Source organism: Macrotis lagotis, chromosome 3 (assembly GCF_037893015.1).
Source record: "Macrotis lagotis isolate mMagLag1 chromosome 3, bilby.v1.9.chrom.fasta, whole genome shotgun sequence".
Taxonomy (NCBI): domain Eukaryota; kingdom Metazoa; phylum Chordata; class Mammalia; order Peramelemorphia; family Peramelidae; genus Macrotis; species Macrotis lagotis.
Window position 1 is genome coordinate 98,010,522 of NC_133660.1, and position 21,753 is coordinate 98,032,274.

At 36.3% G+C, this 21,753-nt stretch overlaps 1 protein-coding gene across 3 annotated transcripts in view; it reads right to left on the minus strand.

The window, feature by feature from the left end:
- KLHL2 (kelch like family member 2) overlaps positions 1-21,753 on the minus strand; it is a 142,272-nt gene that overhangs the window by 97,094 nt on the left and 23,425 nt on the right. For all 3 annotated transcript variants that reach the window (XM_074229010.1, XM_074229011.1, XM_074229012.1), the window contains one exon: positions 6,952-7,058. In XM_074229010.1, the coding sequence (XP_074085111.1) occupies positions 6,952-7,058 (107 nt within the window). The remainder of the gene's footprint in view (positions 1-6,951; positions 7,059-21,753) is intronic.

Here is a 21,753-nt window from a genome sequence, read left to right on the forward strand (position 1 = left end):
ATTATCAAAAATACTATTAATTATTCTTGCAAAATGCTATCCACCTGCAGAGAAAGAAGTGATGGAGGCTGAAAGCAGATCAAAGTATTCCTATTTTAAGTTTATTTTTCTTGGGTTCTTTTGGTGGGAGGGGAGATCTGTGTTCCCTTTGGCAACATGACTAAAATGGAAATATGCTTTGCATGACTGCACAACTATAATTTATATCAAATTGCTTGCCTTCTAAGGAGGAAGGCAAGGAGGTTGAGAATTTGGGACTCAAAATTTTTTTTAAAAATGTTCTTAATTACATGTACATCAAATTAAATTACAATTACATGTAATTGGAAAAAATTTTTGTAAAAAACTTTTTTGAAGTATCATTAATTGTCCAGTCACCCTAGCACAAGATAAATTTCATGTGCTACTCCTTGCTCTGACCCTCCCCATATCCAGTCAAATTCAGTCATTTCTACCTCTTGCCCCCTTCCCTCCTCTGACATTACAACCACCCCAGGGCAGGCTCCTTCTCATCTCCACATCCTGGTTTTCCTGTTATCCTTCGAGGCTTAGTAAACACCCCATCTTCTGCAAGAATTATTTTTTACCAGTTCTCTTTAATGTTACTGCCTTCCCTCTGAGATTATGCCCAACCTAACTAGTACATGGTGGTCCACATGGGATCTCCCCAATTTGACTGTGAACTCCTTGAGAGCAAGAACTGTTTTTTTTATGTTTTCTTTTGTTGTGTTTGGGGGTAGGTGAGTAGGGGAGAGTCTGACAGTGAACATGGGGCCTGTTTGTAGTGAATGATTAATAAATATCAGCTGATTGATGGGTTAGACCTGACCCAGGCTTTCTCAGCTACCCAGAAAAAATTTCCCAGGCTTCCCCTCACCCCTAGCATGCCCACAATCAGCTTCCCCCATCGGCTCCTGGCAGCAGAAGGCAGCCCGTAGCGTGGGTTTTATGGAACATGGCTGGTGAGTAAGCGAAGCCCCTCCTCCTCCCCCATACACCCTCTTTGTTCTTCAGTGGGGAAGAAAGAGTACAGCATAAGATAAACAGGCAAACATGGGTTGCAATTCCGTTACTACTGCCCTCAAGCCCACACCTTTCCCAAACATCTCTATCTCTGCCAAAGACATCAATGGCCATCAAAGTTCCCCAGGCTACTAAGTTGTCCCCCTTGCCTCATCCCCCTCACTCAGCTACCAATTCTTGTTGATCCCTCCCCATTTCTCACATCTGGCCCTTCTTTCCATTCACAAGGCCACCATCTTGATTCAGGTCCTCATCTCCATGCAATGGCACCCTAACTGATCTTGCTGCTACCAGTCTCTCCCTTCTTGAAGTCATCTTCCACACAGCTGCCAAAAAAACTCCTCAAGGGCACATCCAACTTTTTCACTTCCGGATTCTATGGATTTGAGTTTAGGTTCAAATATTATTTCATCTTTATCACCTAATTTTATTTTTGTGTGTAAATTTTGCAATGTGAATCATTATTAGTAAAGTAGGAAATATGTGAAATTTATAAATAAATATATACAACTTGGGGAGTATTCTAAAATTTTGACTGACAGGAATATATAATGTTGGAGTGCTGGTTTGGAGAGAGGAAGATCTGGGTTCAAATGCTTTCTGGGATACTTACTAGATGGGTGATCCTGGACAAATCATTTAACCTCTCTAGGATTCAGTTTCTTTATCTGTCATCAAAAGAAAGAATTTGACTCAGTGGCCTCTAAGGTTCCTTTCTAGCTCCAGTTCTAAGATCATGTGTGTGTGTGTGTGTGTGTGTGTGTGAGTTTAGGATAAGTAATCACTGGATCAAATTTGTGGGAAGCTGAGGAGAAAAAATTTCAATATGAAAACTAAAAGGAGAATCTGTGAAATTAAGAATTCACTGATGGAAATTATCCTAAGTTTAAACAAAAGCTAAAGTCCCCAAAAATCACTGTTCTGGGACTTATTATGACCCTACCACAAAGGATGTGGAATAAAAACAAGGACACAAATAGTTACTTTTGTCTTAATCCTGCTCCTCCATTAGGAAACCATCAGGCCATCCTCAAAATTTTTTGAAAGCTCATTTCATTTTCTGATTAAGTATACCATCAGCTGCAGTAACCTCTCAGTAAGGCCTATGGGAATCCATCATTACACAAAATTCCTCTTCCAAACACAAACTCAGGGAGGGGAGAAGCCATAATGGTGATGTGCATTTAACTGCACGCCTCCCTGGAGACTGGCTGACAAGCTCTTAGAGAGGAGATGTTCTTCTAAGAACTTAAGTGCATTAAATGTACCCTGCTACTTCCCCAGAAAAGTGAAAGATGTTTCTACATGCATTTCAGGGAAAGAGAGAGAGGGTTTAATGAAGAAAATGCATCCATAAAATCATGTGGAGGGAAAAGGGGATGAAATGAATGTGCCCTTTGCAACAGCAAATTAGAAGGAGAGAGAGGGAAAGAGAGAGAGAGAGAGAGAGAGAGAGAGAGAGAGAGAGAGAGAGAGAGAGAGAGAGAGATAGGAAAAGGAGAAGAAAAGAGAAAAACGAGAAGGGGAAGAAAGCAAGAGAAAGAAGGAAACAAATAAGAAAGCAAGAAAAGGGAAGAAAAAAGAGAAAGAAAGGATGAACAAAAGAAATAAAGGATGGAAGGAAGAAAAAGGAAGAGAGAATCAACTAGAAGATCAAGGAGCAAGCAGAAATAGTTCTTTTGTCTGGATAAAAGCTATCTTTCTCTAGCTCTCCTCAAAAGGGGGGCCTCTGGAAGATTTTTTTGATAGTCATACTCTTCCTTTATTTCAGGAACCAGGATTTAGTGCTGTGCTTTACATTGGGATATTCCCTGAGAGAACCACACATACATACAAATCAACAATTTAATGTGTCTCTAATACAGAGAGATACAGCGATATACATATATAACTAAGTACACATGCAAATATGCATACATAATATATGAATGTGCATGTGTAAAATGTGGCTGTGCATGTATAAAATGTTTATACACACGTATATGTACATATGTGTGTGCATCTATGCAGGTATATAAAGATAGACATGCACGAGTCTAGGATTTGTGACCATCCCATTATAGGAAGGACTCTCTGAACTCAAGGTACTCACACTCTAGTGGCTTGGGATGTTAGTTTTTTAAGACCAAACCCACACCTTCACTGGTACAATGCTCTCTTCATCAGAGCAGCACCTACTCTGCAACCTAACAGTCCTAGGGATCTACCTATAGACACTAATAGCCCAAGGTCACAGAGCAGGACTTATCAGAGAAGGTCCCTGAGAACTGCTCCCTCTGCACCGTGACAAAGCTGCTTTATCCTATGTTCCTAACACTCTTCTAATTAGCATATATAAAGTATTTTAGATGTCCCCAAGAGTGCTTCTGTGTAATTAATGCAAGACTGGTAATAATAGATCACATCAGTATAATGACTACTGATTCACTTAAGCCAGGAGAGGAGAATCTCCAGTTAGCAGGCTATATTGATCTGATGCTGCCAGGGGGATTTTGAAATTCAATACATCTAGATTTTTAGGGGTGAATTAATGAAATGTTTGAGCAAATACAGCCCTCCAATAATGTTGTAAATAACCCAAAGGCCCTTGGCAGATAAAAGGTTCCCCACACCTGACTTAGGTCTTCTTATGAGGCATTACAAATAATACCATGAGACAAGAATTCTGAAGGTCCAAAACAGAAAGTAATAGCTGGAGGTCACACAGTCAATGAATAGAAAACCTGGGATGAATATCCGAGTCTCCTGTCTCTAAATTCAGGGAGATCTCCACTCTATGACATTGCCTCTTTGTAAAAGCAACTCTTGTCAAGTCTTCCATCCTGCAATTTTTGGAGACTAATTTTTTAATCATGGCTCTAAATTTTGAGATGATCTATTACTGTCATTTTCTAATTTCACCTATTCAATATTCCTCAATCATCATTTAGTGCATCATGCCCCTCTTGAAAAGCCTCTAGCTGCTGCTCTAATAAATTCAAACTCCTAATCATGTGCTCCTAAGCACAGTCCTCACTTGTCATTTGAATTCTATCATGGGAATCATAGGATTTAGCTCTGGAAGAGACTTCAGAGAATATCTATGAGGAAAGGGAGAAGAGAAGGGGAGAAAGGAAGGGGAGAAGGGTGGACAGGAGGAAGGGAAGAAGAGAAAGGGGAAAGAGAGGAGAGGGAAAGGGAGAAGAGAGAGAGGAAGGAGAAGGAAGAGGAGAAGAGAAGAGGGAGAGTGAGGGTAAAAAGATATAACAAAACTGAGCCACATATTGGAAAACCTAATATCATATGCAACTCTCCATGCCTATAGGCTATAAAGGATCAGAGGAAAGGTGTGATCTTCTGCCTCTTTCTCTGAGGACCAAGCTTATCTTTATAGCATCACATCATTCAATTCTGATTGTTTTGTAAGGTTTCTTCTAACTCAAAATATAATCAGTTCTATAATTCTATTTTTAATTGCATTTCAACACATAAAAAGAGTTGAGAATGCATAAAACTATAAAGCAGAAGATTTGAATATGCTTAAATAAAATTCCTGATAAGTCAACAATAAATTTATAGACACAAAAAATGATTCATTTTTTATTTATTTTAAAAGCTGTTGCTTTTCCAGATCTTTTTAATCATCCCCATACACATTACTGCAGTTTTAATCATTATTACTACTAAAATATAAATAAACTACCACAATGTATTCTCTATTTTTCATAGCTTGGAAAGCACAAATCTTAGACATCCTAACAATGTTCCAGGTGGTTTTTGAAATCTGACTTTCAATTAATTCAAATGGTGACTGTTTTTTTCATTATTCCCTTCTGCCCCCATATACAAAATGCTTCCTCTATTTACTATTTAGGACTATGTTCAATCTTATCTGCTTCCTCCCCAACACCTAATAAAGTAAAAATGCACTGAGGGAGAGTCTCCAATTAGGGAGAAAAAGTTAACATTTGAAATTCTTATTTCTTATCTTATTCTTAAAACTTATAAAGTTCAATCTGTTTTTAGAATTCTTCACCCATGACTCATCTTGGGACTCCTTGAAAATTTTCTGTTTAGAGTGAGAGGATTAAAGATTTGGAACTAGGAAGGCTTTAAAGATCATCTAGGTAACCTATAAATGCATATTAACCTTTATTTCATAGATGAAGAAACAGAAACCCAGAGTTTTTAAATCACAAAGTGGTAAGAGGTACTCCAATATTCTAGAACTGCTAGTGTGACTGTGAAATAGTCCCACTCTTCTGAAACATTTGGAACTATGCCCACAAATCACTACACTTGGACCCATTGAAACCACTTAAACCTCTACACCAAAGAGATTCAAGAAAGTGGGAAAAGATCCATCTGTATAAAAACATTTATAGAAGTTTTTTGTGGTGTAAACAAGATGGAAACTGGGGTGGTACTCATAAATTGGAGAATGGGAATGGTTAAATAAAATTATGGTATATGAAGGTGATTGAATACTGTACTGTAAGAAATGTTGAAAGAGAGTTCTCTTTTCATGGGGAAGACTATATGAACTGATGCAAAATGAAATGAGAGCTATAATAACAGCAACATTATACAGATAAGCAACTTGAAAAAATTAAAGAACTCTGAACAACATGTTGATCATCCACAATTCAGAGGATAATGATGAAGTCTGCCTGAGAAACAGAGTAGAGAACTCTGAAGGCAGAAGGACATATAAATATTTTGGAGCATGGTCAATATGAGAATTTGTTTTGCTTGACTATGAATGAATATATATTACAAGGATTGTCTTTCTGTTTTCATCTTTTCAATGGGGTGGAAAAGGGAAGTGTAAGGAAAAGATTTTTGCTTACTTACAAAAGAGGAAACTATCTTTCTCATTGGATCATGGTATCAAATGATACAATGCATATGAATTACTGTATAATCTTTAAAACTATATATCACTTATATAAATGTCAGATTTAAAGGAGTCCTCTAAATCATTTTAATTTTTTTTTTCCAATTAGCAAGCAGACTTTAAATACACACTATATTTGGCATTGTAGATACAACTAAAAATATGCATCTTGTCCTTAATATTTTCTTGCAGTGGGAAGGCTGACTAGGTTTCTAATCAAGACTAGCAGACAAGGATTAGAAATCAAAATGGTGGGGTACAAGCTAAGACCCAGTTGAATTTTCTCAATGTTCTTCTCCAAACAACTTTAAAATTATACTTCAAATCAAATTTTGGAACAGCAGAGCCAACTAAAGATCAGAAAAAGATATTTTTCCAGTTTAAAACCACTAGGGAGGTCTGCAGACCATGAGACTACACCGGGGCAGGCAGAGGTTCAGTGTGGCACCATACCAGTGAGGTGGGCATTGGTAAACAGCCACAACAGTGGGAGCAACAGCAGTAGCTTCAGAAACTCATAGCCCAGAGATGGTAAGGGGTATTAGTTCAAATTTGCCTCTTTGACTCTCCCACCCACAGCTAGTTTTGCCCTCTGGGGTCAGAGAAAATAGTCTCTGCCCTCTTCCATATGGCCAACTCTGAAGTGCTTGAACACAGCCACCAGTATCCCCACCGCCATTTACCTGAACCTTTACTTCAAAGGTTCCTAATGTCCTTAATTCTTAAATACAATTTTTGGATCCTTAAATATGCTGGTTGCCTTCATTAAGATACTGTCCGATTTATCAATATCTTTCCCTTCTAATAGTTGCTTAGGTAAAGCTTACCTTTGAAATAAACCATCCAATTTTCTTACTTTTTAAATGAACGAACACTAATCGTTTCTGCCCTTGCTTCACACATGGAGTTTTGAGACAAAGTACCAAAAGTTAAGATCAGAGTAGCATTAGAAAGAAGAAAACATAGACAGTAATTTCCTAGACTAGATAGTAAGATGAAAGTCCAATCTGATCTTTCTGTATTGAAAGAAAAGTAACTGAAATATTTTCTACCTGTAAACATGGCGTGGAAATAAGGGCTGCAAGCTGCCAGGACCACTCGGTGCGCTGAAATTTCCATGTCATCGGCCACAATAGTGACATCACACAGCAAGTTTTGGCTGTTTATAAAACAAGAAAGAAACAGATTGGGAAAATGCATTCACAATGACCACTCTGAAAATAATGTAGTGACATCCCAGTCAAACAGATATTAAACTCCTTGCAACTTTAACCCAGGGTACCATGAATCTGAACCAGCAAACTAAATAAAAAATGAAAAAGGGCACTGAAGACTTTGAAAGAGCTGTCCCCACATCCTTGCTGTAAAGTCAAAGCTCTTGTTCCTTACAACATCACTCAGAATCAAAATGAGTGTTGGAGAAAGTATTGGACTTGAGGTTGGATAAGACATAGGTTTGAATCCCAGCTGTAAGATCCTAGGCAACTCACAATTTCTCTGATCATTAGACTGTTCAACTGTAAAATAGGGATAATGACACTTGTAATTCTTACATTATGGGTTTGTTATGAGTGAAATAAGATCATATGTCATCATCAAGTAAAACCCTGGCAAACCTCAAGGCACTACATAAATGTTAACTTTTATTTATTTTTTTAATATACAACTCTTCTTAAGAGGCCAACCCCAACCTGTCTACATGTCTACAACCTATCTCTCCACCACTTTCTTTTCTTATAGATTACCTCATCAAGTATCCCCAACCTCTTGAAATTTTCAATCTCTCCCTCACTACTGGTTCTTTCCTTAATGAGTTCAAGCATATTGAAGTCTTTCCCATCCATAAAAATTCATTAGATTCTATCACCCTCTCAAGCTATAATCTGATGTTTCTCCTCCCTTTCTTGCCAAAATCCTAAAAAAAAGTTGATTATATTCACTGTGTCCATTCAATCTGGAGCCTTTCCAAACCCTTTCCATCCTCATCACTCAATTATATCTTCTTTCTTCAAAGTCACCAATGACCTTTTAATTGCTAAATCTCATGGTCTTTTCTGAGTTCATAACCTATTTGCTGCATCTGACATAGTTACCATCTCCTTCTTCAATTTACTCTTTCCCTTCTACATTTTTGTAACATTACTTCCACCATGGTCTCCTACCTTTGGGATCCCTTTTCAGTATTTTTTTGGTGTCTCATTACCCAAATCATGACCCTAATATGGATTATGTTCCCTATGGCTCTGTCCTAGGCCACCTTCTTTCTCCTCTACATTTTCTCAGTAGCCTCATCAGTTTTCAAGGGTTTAACTATCATCTCTATGTAGGTGACAGATATTTATAGCTAGCCTATCTCTTCCCTGAGCTTCAATTATGAACCACCAATTGCCTATTAGACATTTTAAATTGTATGCTCTAGAGACATTTTAAACTCAATATGTCTAAAGTAGAATCCATTATCTTCTCCCCCACCCCATTCCAAAGCACACCCTCTCACAAACTTCCCTATTTCTAGCAAAGGCATTGCCTTCCTTCCAGTCTTTCATATTTGTGATTTCAGCATCATCCCCAACCCCTTACTTTCCATCAGCCCCAAAATCCAATCATTTCCTAAATCTTACCATTTCTCCCTCCATAGCACCTCTAACACTCAACTCTTTTCACTCATACAGTTCCCATCTTAGCTTAGACCTTCATCACCTCTCACCTATACTATTGCAACAGCTTCCTACTTGGTCTCCTACAGCTTTCCTCCATCCTACACAGTGCTGCAAAATAATTGTTTTAAAGCACAAATCTGACTATATCACTCTCCTACTCAATTCTAGATTGCCTCTAGAATCTATTTAGCTTTTAAAGTTTTTCATGACTTAGAGATAATTCCATCTCCTATATGCTGAGAACCAAGCCAACTAGCCTTCTTTCTTTCTTCCCCCATTCTCATTTCCCATTTCTATATCTTTGTGCTGGTGATCCCACATGTCTAGAAGGCGCTTTCCCTCCTTAACTCTGCCTCTCAGGATGCCCTTCTTCCTTTAAAGACATTAATTCATATATCATCTTGTCCCCTTGCCTTTGCCTCACAGTCCACTTCTGCCTTTAAGAAGCAGCAAAAACACCATCTTCTATGCAAAATCTTTCCTGATCCTTCCAACTGCTTTTGTCCCATTCCTGCCAAACTACCTTGTATTTAAGTATTCTGCATTTAAGCATTTTTATATTGATACATTTTTATATTTTTGCTGTATAAATATACTTATGCATATATCACACATGTACAATCTATGTGTATATCACACATTAGTTGTGTCTATACATACAGATAGATGTGTATATATAAATACATGCATATTCATATATTTATATCACACACTATCTACATATGCATATGTATCACATATACTATGTGTATAAATATGTAAGTATAAAATGTATAAAAGTATGTATTTGTATATTTCACATACTAAATTAAATTGTGTATATGTGGCTTTTATATATGTGTATATTGATGAGTCTACATGTACAGATGTGTACAAACATATGCAGATACACATGTATATAGTTACATCTCATGCCATCTACACATGAGTATATCATATATATCATCTGAGTATATATCATAAATGTGTGTAAGTGTATATGTAAATATAACATATACTATATATGCAAATTTATGCATATATCACAATACTATCTATACATGTATATGTATATAACTATGTGTGAATGCATGTCTATGTGTGTACGTGCATGCACGTACATATATAAACATACTTTGTTTTTTTGATTAGAATGCAAGTCAGAATTACTTCAGTCTTTCTTTTTGTATGTCCAGTAGCTAGCAAAGAGGTCTGGGATATAACATGCTTCAGAAAAACCTGCTGATAAATAAAACTAGTTATCCTCAGTCCTTAACAGATTAGAAGACATAACCAACTGAAAAGGTGGTAGAGGTAACAGAGAAAATAATTAGAGGGAGGAAACATGACAACAAAAATAAATGCTGACTATCTTGACTTCCAAGTGATGAGACAAAGAAACTAAAAAATATACAAAGAATTCTGTTATTAATGCAGAGAATAATAATGGATGCTCATCTTATTATTCCCAAGTGAACATGAAAAAATAAAAATTGTGTTCATTATCTATTTAAGGAGGCAAAAAAATAGTGCTATATTTTGTTAAGATTTTAATCTAGGGGTGGCTAGGTGGTGCAGTAGATAGAGCACCGGCCCTGGAGTGAGGAACACCTGAGTTCAAATCCAGCCTCAGTCATTTAATAATTACCTAGCTGTGTGGCCTTGAGCAAGCCATTTAAGCCCATTGCCTTGCAAAAACAAACAAACAAAAAAAAAACTAAAAAAAAATTTTAATCTAAAAAATTTTTAAGTTTGGGTATTTCCAATATTTAAATACTTACTTGGAAAATTTACTTATGCAGAAGGACTCATTTTCTGAAGATTCTAGTTAGATAAGGTAGAACAAAAAGAAAAACTTCGTGCCTTTTTTTACAGTGTATGAAATGGTATCTTTTTTAAAAAAAATTAAATTAATTTATTTTCTCCAATTTCATGCAAAGATAGATTTCAACAATCATTTTTTGTAAAGTTTGAATTTCCCATTTTTCTCTCTCCCTCCTTTCAGAGGGGATCAATCTAATATAGATTATACATGTATAACTAAGTTAAACATATTTCCATATTAATCATATTGTGGGGGGAAACAAAACAAAATTGAAAAATTGAAAATAGTAAGTTTTGGTCTGCATTTGCACTCCATAGTACTTTCTCTAAGATTATGGATGATATTGTCCATCACAAGTCCTTTAGAATTATTGTACTGCTGAGATTTTTTTGATAATTGTACTGCTGAGAAGAGCAAGTCCGTCATAGTAGATAATCACACATCTGTTAATGTGAACAATGTTCTGGTTCTGCTCACTTCACTCAGCATTAGTTCATGTAAGTCTTTCCAGGCTTTTCTGAAGTCCTTCCCCTCACAATTTCTTTCAAAACAATGGTATTCCGTCACATTCATGTACCACAATTTGTTCAGCCATCCTTCAATTGATGGATATCTCAGTTTCCAATTCTTTGCCACCACAAAAAGAGCTGCTATGAATATTTTTGTATGTGTGGATTTTTTATTCTTTCTTGTTATCTCTTTGGGTGATAGCCTAGTAGTGGTATTGCTGGATCTAAGAGTAAATAGTTTTGTTGCCCTTTGGATATAAAAACTTTTTAATGTTAAAATAAAACTTGAACAAATAAGACTTCTAAATGCTATGGTAATAAAATTTAATTGAGCTAAATAAGAATCATAGAAGAGTAAAAACTCTATACAAAGATAAGGGGAAACAATTGAGAATAAAATAGTCTCTGAATTGAAAGGAGCAAATATTTTACCATCCAAAAATAACTAGTACATGTATATGGTACTTCAAAGTTTGCAAAGTTTGATTCTTAAAACAACTTGGGAGACAAGTGCTACTAAACATTTTGAGGGATATGGAAATAAGAGACCAAACAGAGTTAGTTAAATTAAACCTCTTGTCCAGGGTGACATAGTATTTGAACTCAGGTTTCTGACTCCAAGTACAGTGCTCTACCTACTAGTTAAGCCCTGAGAAATGAATTCAACATGTTGGCAAGATCCTCGATGAAGAAATTACAAAAGGCATGGATGGGGCTGGGGGACAGTTAGATGGTTTCAGTTAATACACTGTCAGGGCCTAAGTCAGGCAGACTCATCTTCCTGAATTCAAATCTGCCCCCCCCCCCACCCACCCAACAAATCACTTTTCCCTGTTTACTTCAGTTTCCTCACCTGTAAGATGAGCTAGAGAAGGAAATGGCAGAATCTTTACTACAAAAACCCTAAATAGGGGTCACAAAGAGTTGGACCAACTAAAATGGAAAGAAGGACAGAAAGGAGGAAGGAAGAAGGTTAGGAAAAAACTAAGCATTTATTAAACACTTATATGCTAGTAACTATGCTGAAAGCTAGAATACAAATACAAGAAAAAAGATAGTTCCTGCTCTCAAGAAACTCGCATTCTAGCACACATCAGAAAGAAGATACTTATACAAGTAATGATCATTAGAGTGATCACAAAATGTTTCTGTTAATGTGAACAATGTTCTGGTTCTGCTCACTTCACTCAGCATTACTTATACAAGCAATGATCATTAGAGTGAAAATGTAAAAACATGCTTAAAAGTATTGCAATTTTTGTTTGTTTAAATACTACAGGATGTCCCTTGAGTTTTTTAATGCCAAAATAATGAGAGGCAATGTGATATGGCAGAGAGGATTCTAGATTTAAACCAATGGAGGGAACTGGTGAGATCAAGGATTGACTGAAATAGGCTTCTTAAAGCAATGATGATTATTATTCCTACATGCAGCTGTGGCTGAAAAAAGTTGGTACACAACCAAGAATTCCACTGCATGGTGGCCAGAGCATAGGACAAGTACAATCTCAGTTTAAATGTCTTCAAGCACAGCTTCCATCCACTGGACTTCCAGCTCTAACATTTTACTAGATTTAGTAAATTTATCAGATTTCAGATTCCAACTTCTAGGATTTCCCCTGGATCTCTCTGGCCTGAAGATCCCCCAATGCTAGAGAAAGAGGGTTGGGCTCAGTTTCCTCTCAGGGATCTTTTGGTTAGCAATCTATGACCTCGTGAGTTATAAATTCTAAAGTTCCTTCTCAGCTATAACATCTTATGATCCTTTATCCCAGTGGTGTCAAACTCAAATAGGAAAAAGGAGGCCAGCATAACATATATAAGAATGTGGGCTACATACTGATTTAGAAACCATACACACACACACACACACACACACACACACACACACACACACACACACTCTCACACTATAGATAGATAGATATATGTATTCTATTGTATTTTTATTTATTGTGTTACTTATTTCTCAAATACATTTTAATCTGGTTTGGGTCAAAAATGGCCCATGAGCAGTGTGTCTGACACCTCTGCTTTAGTCTGTATGTTCTAAAAATGCCATGGTGAGAAAGAAAAGAGGACAGCCAGGAAATAGCCTAAATGCTCCACTGGTGTCCTCATGGTCTTAGGAGAAAACTGCCAGATGGACCTTCTATAGAGAACTTCTGGGAGAGGTTGCAGGAGAGTCACCTAGGAAAGGCAGGTATGTACAATCTTCATCATTTGATAGTTATAAATCCTACATCCATTTGAGTATCTGAGTTGGGGGTTTTTTTAGGTTTTTTTTTTTTTTGCAAGGCAACTGGAGTTAAGTGGCTTGCCCAAGGCTACACAGCTAGGTAATTATTAAATGTCTGAGACCAGATTTGAACCCAGGTACTCCTGACTCCAAGGCTGATGCTTTATCCACTGTGCCACCTAGCCACCCCTTCTGAGTTGTTTTTTAAAAAAGCTAAAATCACATGAATAATCTGAATGTACCTTCTGTGGAAGGTAACCAGAACAGTTGACCTTATCTTCTTAATTGTTTTAACAGGATTTATTCAGTTAGCCTCATTCAGTAGCCAATCCAGATAAAACTCTGGTGCAGGTGATTGGCGGCTATAAAGAATATAGAACTTGAGAATAACAGACACCATCACTTCCCTTCTTGATAAGATGACTGCTTCTCTGAAATCCTGTGGTTCTTAGCCAGCCCTAATATACACTGAGGGAAAGCCTATGTAAATGACCATCTGTAATCAGTTTGGAAGGACAGATTGTCAACACCTCTGTTCAATGGTGGCAAACATGCTGAGATTTTTTTCAAGAAGGAAAAACTAATTTGTGGCATTCTTCTTTAAGAGTTCTGAAAGAAAACTGGCCACCTCAGCACAACAGGGCCCTCTCCCAACTTCAAAAGACAAAGGACAAGGAATACGTCCTTCTGTTCAGAAGACTCTCAAGAATTCAGAATTTGGGGATGATGAGTAAGGATGATAAGACATGGTCTCACTTAGATGTTAGAGAAAAATATGTTATCTTATGAAGCATCAGGTGACAAGAGTCTAAGCTGCAGGAAACAGGAGAATAAGGGCAAAACTGAGAGGAGAAGAAATTGAAGGGATGATAATCATGGAACCAGATCAGGAAAGAACTCAGAGGCCAGCTAGTCCAAACCCCTCATTTTACCAAAGAGGTTAAGTTATTTGTTCAAGGGCCCATGGTCAGATTTGAACCTGAGACTAAGGACTACAGAGTAAGGACTCTTACCACTGCAAAATGTAATTAAGGGAGAAGACATTAATTATATGGAAGACTTGGAATGAATGGAAAATCAGTTATTAAGTGTTTTACCAGAAACCAAGAAATATACTAAATGCTGAGGATAAAAAGAAAAAAGAAAACATCCTAGGGAACAGGCAAAGCAACAGAAGGGGCTACTTATGCACTAAGTGATATAATAAGCATTCTGTTAAGAAGCTTCTCAGGTCATCTAACCCAAACCCTTTAAGTTACAGAGGAAGAAACTGAGGCTTGGAGAGAAGTAACTTGGTTGGAATCAATGATCTCTGATCCCCCTTGTACTAAAAAAAAATCTTAAGGTGTTATTTTAAAAGAAATCAGAAAACTTTAAACTATAAGAGAGCTTTCTAACAAACCTCCAATGAAAAGGTCATTAAATTATGAGAAGATAGTATTAACAATGATAATATGGATGCTAAGAATGGGGAAGTCAGGAGCCAGGGGTATGTGAAAAATTGGGGTTTTTTAATAATAATAATAATAATAATAATAATAATAATAATAATAATAATAATAATAATAAGCATTTAATGCTTTAAGGTAGGGCTGTTCAAAATGCAGCCCATAGTGTGATTTTATGTGGCTGCCTGTGGGCTCACTCAATGCTTTAGTAAATGAATTTGAGCTACCACAGAGCTCTTGCTAAAATGGCAAATCAAAATATATGGTCTACTGTTTCAATAAAAGCTTTTTTAAAAAACCTTTGTTACTATTTATTATAAAATGTTCTTGCTTTCTCTTGTTTTCAGTAAAATATTTTTTTAAAATCCTACTTTCATTTCTTTTGTAAAGTTCAGGGTATTTTTTTATAATATAAATATTTTATTTGTTTTCCAATTATATACAATAGTAGTTTCTACCTATAATTTTTTGGTAAGATTTTGAATTTTACACTTCCCCCCCACCTCCCCCCAACAGAAGGCAATCTGATAATCTTTACATTGTTTCCATGCTATGCATTGATCAAAACTGTTCAAAAAAAATTTTTTTAAGTAAGATTAGACAGCCACTGCTTTAAAGTTTACAAAGAACCTTACAAACATAGTCATTTAATCTTCACAACAACTTCCTTCCTTCCTTTCTTGCTTGATTAACCCCATTTTGCAAATGGAAAAACTGAGACAAATAAAAGGTGACTTGCTTGGGGTCACCTAGCTAGTATCTGAGGTTGGATTTGAACTTAGACTTAAAAATGAATTTGACTCCAACACTCTATGTACTATACTAACTAATGACCTCAAATAAGAACAAAAGAAAAAGAAAGAAAAGAAATAGAAAAAAGGTACTCAGCTTGTTTTTTTTTTCTCTCTAAGGGGAAAATGCTGTTTCATTTCTGTTTCCCCAGAACTTGACTCAGTATTGATTACATAAGTGACTGGACTACATCAATGGACTACATCTGTACATGTAGTAAAACAGGATGCATAAAGGAATTTTTGCTCAATAGACAGCAAATAATAGTACAAGCCTAATATATAGAGTTTAACTGGCAAGGTATTTTTGCCCTTAAGAAAGGAAAAGGAGATAGAGATAGCAAGTATTACTGTCTCCTTTGGACATATGAGGAAACTAAGGCCTCCCCCCAAAAAATAAATAAATTGATAAGAGGTAGCTAAATGAAAGAATAAAAAGATAGTCAAAAGAATAAATGAATAATTAACTAAATGAAGAGATATGTAAATGAATGAGTGAATATATAAATAAATGGACAGCTAAATGAATGAACAAATAAATGAATGAATGGATAACTAAATAAACAAATAATAAATAAATGAATTAATGGATAGCTATATCAACAAATAAATGAATGAATAAATAAACAAGAAGGAGGGAAGAAGGAAAAGAAGAAAGGAAAGAAGGAAAGAAGAAAGAAAAGTCAGGAACTGGCCCAAAGTCAGAAGGCTATGAAATGGCAGAACCAGGACGCACATCCAAAATGTATGATTTCATGTCCTCTAGTCTTTCCCCTTTGCAACATTGGTTGTCATTATAACATTATGACCTCAAAAAACCAGTCCTATAGACAGTTAAACTAGAAGACTCTGCTTCTCCAAGTATTTTGGAGAAAATTCTTTTTATCCTTGGGTTTTATCCAGCTGCTCAGTCCTTCAAGGAAATTTTAGCAGAGAGCGGTGAAACATGCAAACAAAAGAACAAGACAACATTCTACCATGAAAACATTCATTTAATCAAATAACAAAGAAAATCATAGCCACTATAATTTCCAGGTTTTTGTTTGGGTTTTTCAAATTGTTTTTTTAAAGACCAGATCAGTGGAGAAACTCCCTCTATCAATGAAGGCTAGACATGCTCAGCTTTTTGTAGCCTTGGATGTTGCCAGGGTGAATGAGAAGTTAAGAGACTGACCTATGTAGCCCAGACATGTCAGTGGCACTTGAATATTGGGGCTTTCTGACTCCAAGATCATCTCTCTACATTGCCTCTTTTGCAATATCCCTTAGATACCTTAAATCACTGAAATGAAGCTTTGAATAGAGAGGACAGGTCTAATTCAAGTTTATCATTTCAACTTACTCCAAAATGGGGAAGTCAAATATGCTTTGAAAAAAGCTACATTCCTCTAGGTCAAGGATGGTTTAGCAATCATCTCTTCTAAACCCTGAAATTTCCTGGTGAGTTGACATACTATGAGGCAGGGTTGAGTTCAAGCCCAGGTTCCATTATTCCAATGCCCTTTCTACTAACTCATGGTTGCCTTTTGCTCTCTTCTACTAGAAATTACTTTAATTATTTTGATCAATGAAATTACTTTTATGTATGCATTTCATACCCTCATCATGGTATGAGAATCTTCTCAGTCAAATTGAGATCAGTTAAAGACCCTGGCTTTTTTTTGTTTGTTTTTTACAAGGCAATGGGGTTAAGTGACTTGCCCAAGGTCACACAGTTAGGCAATTATTAGGTGTCTGAGGCCAGTTTTGAACTCAGGTCCTCCTGACTCCAGGGCTGGTGCTCTATCCACTGTGCCATCTACTTGCCCCCAAAGACCATAGCCAAGGTCTCCCACTGCATCCACAGCTAACTCCAGTCATCCTGATCCAGATCCGCAACTGTACCCAGAAGACTTTGGAAGAGAAAATGAGGTTGGCGATCCTGCACACCAATCCAAATTCACTTGTATGTCATGGCATCACCTCACTGATGTCAAGGTCTTCTTCAAAAATGAAGGGCAAACAACCACAACAATAACAGTAAGAAAAATGTAAAGGAAAGGACTTGTTTCATTATTTGTCTGTATTCCCAGATAGTGTCTCCCACATGGTAGACTCAATAAATGTTTATTTCTTTCTTTCCCCTCTCTCCCAACCCTCCACCCTGTTTCTAACTAAGAGTGAGTCTGCGATGGTATAAAAACTGATTCTTTTAGCTTTCCCAGAATATATGTATCGTGCAGAATAGATATGTGCTTATATATGAATATATATGGAAAAGGGGGGGGGAGGGAGAGAGAGAGAGAGAGAGAGAGAGAACGAGCGAGCACATTTGGTTCCATGATGTCTAAAAGTTCTTGGAAAAACATACAATGCTACTATACAATTCCATCATAAAAAGTATAAAATTAGAGTTCTTTTAATAATGTATTTTTAAAAAATTTTCAGTCTCAAATTTCTTCCACTCTCCACTCCTTCTCTCCCCTCATTGAAAATGCAAGAAATCCTATACCCTTAATAACCTCTTAACAGGTTGACTTGCTCATTACTAATTTCTGATTTATGGCAGCACAGAAGCCTAAATATCAATGGTTGACCATTAATTTTCCAAATGGTTTGACCCTATGGCAAAGGGTGGCAAAATATTGCCTGTTGGTCAACATTGTCCCCTCACAGGAGCACAGGAGCAGCTAGATGGTGCAGTGGTTAGAGCACCAGTCCTGGAGTAAGGAGGATCTGAGTTCAAATTCGGCTTCAGACACTTAATAAATGCCAGATGTGTGACCTTGGACAAGTCACCTAACCCCATTGCCTTAAATAAAATTTTTTAAAAATTATCTCCTCACTATGAAGGAGTGTATCCTGAATGTTATCAACCCCATAAGTACTCACAGATCTCTAAAGCTAAGGCTTTGTTTTCCTAGTCAAATTTAGCACTTTGAAAAACCATGAAACTCTGAAACTTAATATATTAAAAGAAGAATATTACCTTGAGACACTGTCTTTCAAATTTTTCTTGCTAAGTCTAGATGTTTAAACTAAGATAGGGAAAATTAAAACACTAAATATGAACAAAGTGAAAAGGCTGTGACTTTTGAGGACTGAATGGGAATTTAAAATGAACCTGATAGATGGAACAACTTTCAATCAAAAGATTTGGACACATGAAATTCAATATCACAGCTAAAGGCAGTTCGATGGAACAATGGATATAGTGCTGGGTCCAGAGTCAGGACAGTCCTGAGTTCAAATTCAGCCTCAGACACTTACTAGCTGGGCAAATAACTTAAACTATCTACCTAAGGTTGTCATAGCACCTACTTCACAAGGTTGTTGTGAGACTCAAAGGACAAAAATGCTTATAATAGTGTCTGACATAACAATATAAATGTTAGCATTATTATTAGTAATACTGCCAGGATGGTACACTTAAGGAGTGAAACAGTGTGCAATAAGGGACAAAATAATTGTTTTAGAGATAGAGAATCTGCTTTTGAATACTAGCTCTTTCTTGTACTACCTTGGTTGATCCTGTGCAAGTTATTAAACTTTACTAAGCCTCAGTTTCTTCATTTAAAAAAAAAGGGTGTTGGACTAAAAGTTTCCTTACAGCCCTAAATCTATGAATCTTTGAAATAAATAAATAAACCTATACAGATGCAAGAAGGACAAAGGATGGGTTCTGGGGCAGAAACAGAGAAAGGGTTTATGATGGAGGACAAGCTGACTATAAATTAGCAATGTCAGTTTCCAAGTAAAGAAGTAAACAATTCATTTGGTCTGAATTTACAATTTCAAAAAAAAAAAGACCCAACAAAGACTTAAATTTAAGATCATGAAGAAAGTTAGTGGAATAGCAATTACATTCCACTATGTCAAGGATACAAGAAACTTTAGAGATTATCTTCTCTAAAATCTGAAATTTCTTAGTGAAATAACTTGCTCCAGGGTCAAGATAGGATGAGAGTCCAAGCCCAGACACCATGATGTCCAGTCCTCCAGTCTCTTATGTGACCTCAGAATTGTTATAAGCAAAGACTCAGTGGTTGGAATGCCTGGCCATGGTCCAAACCTTGAACACAGTCAGAATTTTTTGTAGGAGGACAATGTAAAAATTCCACATTAGTGTTATCAGAATAAATATGGAAGCATGGAGACAAAGGGCCAGATAAAATTGCTTTATGATATTCCAACCTATAGAGGTGTTTATGTAATTCAGGTATTTACAGAGAAGGGAAGATCACAGATCAAAGACTAGTAATCACCCTGTTATCTTTGGAACTCACCCTGATTGGTGGTTGTAGAGAAGCTGACCAAGGTAAGTTTTAGGCAAGAAGGGAAGGATTAGATGCAACTATGTAGAATACTTGGTGTTTTTCCTTGAGTCTGCTACAAGTGTTCCTTCTAGTGTGTTCCTTCAGGGACAGTGGGATAGTGGGGAGAAGTATCATCATAGCATGATTATCCTTCTCTCTACTCCAGGAATCTTTTATTCTGCAGTTATGATTAGTGTTTATTCTAAAGTTTACTCTCACTAGATGACTAAGTTTGTGATGGCCTAACTATGAAATTCAGTACACAGATGTGTAGTACAAAGGATACTGAATGCAGAATCTTTAACACATCTTTTTTTACTAAATTATGGTGAAGTCTTCAAATAATGGTACCAGGAGATGGGTTGGTAATTGTTGTCTTTAGTTCTTGAAGAGGATCAAAATGACCATTATATTGGGGTCATGGTGTAGTGTGTCAGACTGTGACTGATCAGGCCTGTTCCACAGGTCGGGTACAAATAGTCCATATGAATATATGACATATAGTCCATGTCCATATGTGACTTTATGAAGGTGACCTGGTTAATGCCAACAAAAAAGAATTTATGACTAGACTGATCAAGCTGCAAAGGCTTTCAGGAATGACTCAGGAATAGACTCATATACCCGTTCTTGGAGGATAATCTCCCCAAGTGCAGAAAGACTCATTGACAGAAGGTTAGTTAGCCAGTGATGGAATTTTTTTTGGCCACAGCAACTCACAAAAGTTGTTTATGATGTACAGAAGGTCTCTAACGTAGTTTAGTGAAGAAGCATCTGCCCATGCTCATGAAATCATGGCTCTTTTAGAGTCAAGTATGGAAAATAACAAAGTTGAACAGAATATGGGAAGATTAAGCAACTTTCCCAACAGAATGCAAGCTTTATAAGAGTAGGGATTATTTGAGTCTCTGTCTTTGTACATCTAATGCCTAATAGTAACTAAATATACCAAAGAAAAAATGAAGTTGATTTTTTTTGGAATATAACAGAAGAGTGCTGTGAGAATCATATGTTCTCAATATTTATACAGATTATCATTCTATGGTCCTTTAAGGAAAAGTATTTAAAATTTAAGTTAACACTAGTCCAAAACATATCATTATGTCTTATATGAACTGATGAAGAGTGAAGTAAAAAAGAGCCAAGAGAACATATGCAATGATTATAATAATATAAATAAAAACAATAAAATGAAAGAAATACTGAGTAATAATAATAGAGGGAGGGAGGGAGGAAGAAAAGAGGGAGCATCTTCCATTCTACTGGAAGTCATAAGTAGTGAATAATGGGAATGGAATGCTGCATATAATATCAGACATTATATTAATTGGTTTTACTCAACTTTTTTTTTTCTCAAGGAAGATTCATTTTGCAGAAGATGAGTTAAGAATGTCTACAAATAACTAATATATGAATATATATATATATATATATATAGGCACCAGTAAATATACATAAATATATATAAACATAAAAGGCACCAGTAAAATATTTTTAAAATAAATTTTAAAAAGTGTCCCCTTCCCCACTTCCTTCTATTGCCCTAATTCTCTAACAATTTAGGAAATCCTGAAGACAATAATAGCTAATAATTATACAGTACTTTAATGTTTGCAAAGTACTTTACCTATATTATTCTCATTTGCTGTCCCCAAGAACCCCATAAACCTTCTTATAATTAACCCCATTTTACAGAAAAGAACACTGAGGCTCAGAAATTGAATGACTTGCCCCCAAAACACAGTTAGTAAATGTTGAAAGTGGAATTTGAACTTGGGTCTTCCTGGTCCTAAACTCATTACCCTAATCTATCTTCTACATGAAGGAATAGGTCAATATAGCCTGATTTCCAGAAATCTTGTTAGATCTGGAGACTGTTAGAGATTCTATGAAGACCATGAGTATCCCAAGGTTTCATCTCTGCTAGAATATGCTTCTAGGGTCTGGTGTTCTAGAATAGTAAAATTCACATTAGTCAACAGAAGCGACTTGAGACAAGTTTTTTATAAGGTTGGCTGGAAAAGAGGTTGAAACTAATGACTAATTAAGTGTTAAGACTTCTTTGTGAACAATTTGTCCAAACTACTCCTTCTTCCAGTTATCACAGA